Source organism: Volvox carteri (genome assembly GCF_000143455.1).
Source record: "Volvox carteri f. nagariensis unplaced genomic scaffold VOLCAscaffold_27, whole genome shotgun sequence".
NCBI classification, from domain to species: domain Eukaryota; kingdom Viridiplantae; phylum Chlorophyta; class Chlorophyceae; order Chlamydomonadales; family Volvocaceae; genus Volvox; species Volvox carteri.
This window is the reverse complement of record NW_003307570.1, coordinates 767,531-769,850: the sequence shown is the minus strand read 5'-3', so window position 1 is coordinate 769,850 and position 2,320 is coordinate 767,531. Positions and strand designations below refer to the sequence as shown.

The following is a 2,320-nucleotide window of genomic DNA, read 5'->3' as shown; positions in this document are numbered from 1 at the left end:
GCTCTCAGTCGACCTGGTTAGCATAGGCCTCTGGGCTTGGGTCTCCTATAAACCGAATAATAACCGGTGGGGCGGGAAACAGGATAAGAGGGTCTTGGAGCTTACACTTAGGTGTCCAAAAGGCAGAGCTGCCCTCTTCCATACCAAGCTCCGCACCCTGCTGTCCCCAGCCCCTGAAATGGCAGTCATGAGCCGCCCGTCCAACACCTGGACCGCGGCAGGCTTTTATTCCAGCCGTTCCCACCGACAGAACCGGCCCACCAGCAGCTACGAGACCAGAACAGTCGTGTCGGCAGCTGCATGTGGTGCCTATTCGAGGCACACACGGAGGCCAATGTCGGGCGCGGGGCCACCGTGCGCTTCCGTGGCTACACCCAAGCAGTCAGCCAGCACTTCGTAAAGCGGAATGCAGGCAAGAGCCTGAAGGTCGGCGCCCGGGCTCTCAAGAAGACCCATCGGCATTTCGTCAGCACGGGCAGTGTCATGCAGGCGATGTACAGGATGCTCCACCTTGGGACTCCACACAAGATCACGCAGAAGCAGTTCGATGAGGCGGCGCTCCAGACTGGGTGCAAGGGCCTGACTGCCTTTGCGGCCCTGCCGTACGTCGACCTGTCGTGCCTCTTCACTGTCTCCACCGGCCATGCCCTGCTGTTCGGAGTGGTCAGCGACTTTGTGGACTACACGCTGAGGTCGCTCAAAGACATCAAGCCAGCAGACCCAGATGCCAAGCTGGTCATGTCTCGTGAAGCACGCCAGCGGGTCACGGCCCGCGGCCAGTTCCTGGTCGTGACTTCGGACTTTGGGCGGCGGTACAAATGCATCATGCAGTACCGGTGAGCACGGCCAGCACTGGGCAGTCGGCCACACACGGGGTTCGCTAATAGCCGAGAAAGGAAATACGACCAGGGGCTTGCCTGGAAAAAACACCTTCGTCTGTCAGAGAGTTTGCTACTCTACCTATGTAATGTACTTCTTCTAGTTACACGGTTGCTTGCCACACTGCCCCCCTCCACCCATGCAGCAAGAGCTACCGCATGGAGGACTGGCTGCACTTCGTTGAGACGTTCTCCAGCTACATCTTCAAGGGGGACGTGCTGCCCGAGGCCTTGCGGGCCCTGTGTTGGAGCCTGTGCAGCACGGTCACGCACTACTTCCGGCTGCGGCCCCCTGACGAGACCCGTGAGCAGTTCCTGGTGGCAGCCAAGGCGGCTGCATACAAGCTCAGAGCTTACACGACCAGGCTGGAGGAGTTGGAGGTGCCGGGCTACATGTTCACGGTCAACCTGCATATCTGCGTATGCTGGCTGTACTCCGACCTGCCGGTGGAACGCATGATGCAGCAAATGAAGACGCAAGGCGGAAGGATGGTGTCACAGGCACCCGAGAAGCACTACGCGCAGTGGCTGTGCCTGATACGAGTCGCTCACCGAGGCAGACCCCGGGACCGGGGCCAAACACACGACCAACCAGCAGCTTGAGAGGATGTTGGCACGGCGCACAGTGAACACTGAGGCTGCCTGGTTTGATAAACCAGGAGCCAACGGTTACCTGCTTGGACGAGGCCACATGGTCTACCCGAGTCCAGAATGAGTGGCACAAGTCCGGGCAGCCATGGCGAGCCTAGTGCACTGGTATGCCCTGGCATTCGAGGATGTGGCTTCCTGGACATTGGGTCCCAGTGCGAGCTACGAACTGGACACGGACCGCCTGGATAGGGTTCTCATGTCTACACCACCTGACTGTCCCAAGGCCCGCTCCTTATTGCGTGCCGAGGCACTCGATGAGGAGCAGTACTTCGGGGCTGAGTATGGGCGCCAGCAGCAGCGGATCTCCTGCTGGGCATGCTACCAGGCAGAAGTCGGCAACGAGACTCGGACGTATGCGGCCTACCTCAAGCACTTCGTCCACCTGCCCGCAGAAGATGGCGCTCAGGATGTCCGCTTCACTGTCGCAGATGTGTACTCGGGACAGGTGTTCAGCGAGGGGCTGGTGGTGGTCAACATGGCGGCCGCCCAGACAGCGAGGGCAGGCAGCCAGTGGGAGATGTGGCAGGACCTAGGGCTGCCGCTAAGTGAGCTGAAGGGCAAGTTCTGCACAGCCGCCCCGGAGGGGGACCGAAAGGGGCTGATGTACTTCATGCCATACACACACTTCACCAACCGCTGAGCAACCGCAGCAATGAGGCCGATGGATGCACCCTTGTCTGGTTGACAACGAATGACTACGAAAGTTATCCCATGCACATGTGCAACAGATGGCACGCATGTACATACATATGCAGGCGTATATGCGTAAAGGCACACTGGCAGTCCATATG

General features: G+C 59.5%; 1 protein-coding gene across 1 annotated transcript in view; it reads left to right on the top strand.

The window, feature by feature from the left end:
• The window catches only part of VOLCADRAFT_92673 (uncharacterized protein), a gene marked incomplete at both ends in the record, with an annotated part of 4,161 nt that overhangs the window by 235 nt on the left and 1,606 nt on the right, over positions 1-2,320 (top strand). The window contains 3 exons of the mRNA XM_002952060.1: positions 268-836; positions 1,025-1,325; positions 1,753-2,132. Of these exons, the coding sequence (XP_002952106.1) occupies positions 268-836; positions 1,025-1,325; positions 1,753-2,132 (1,250 nt within the window). The remainder of the gene's footprint in view (positions 1-267; positions 837-1,024; positions 1,326-1,752; positions 2,133-2,320) is intronic.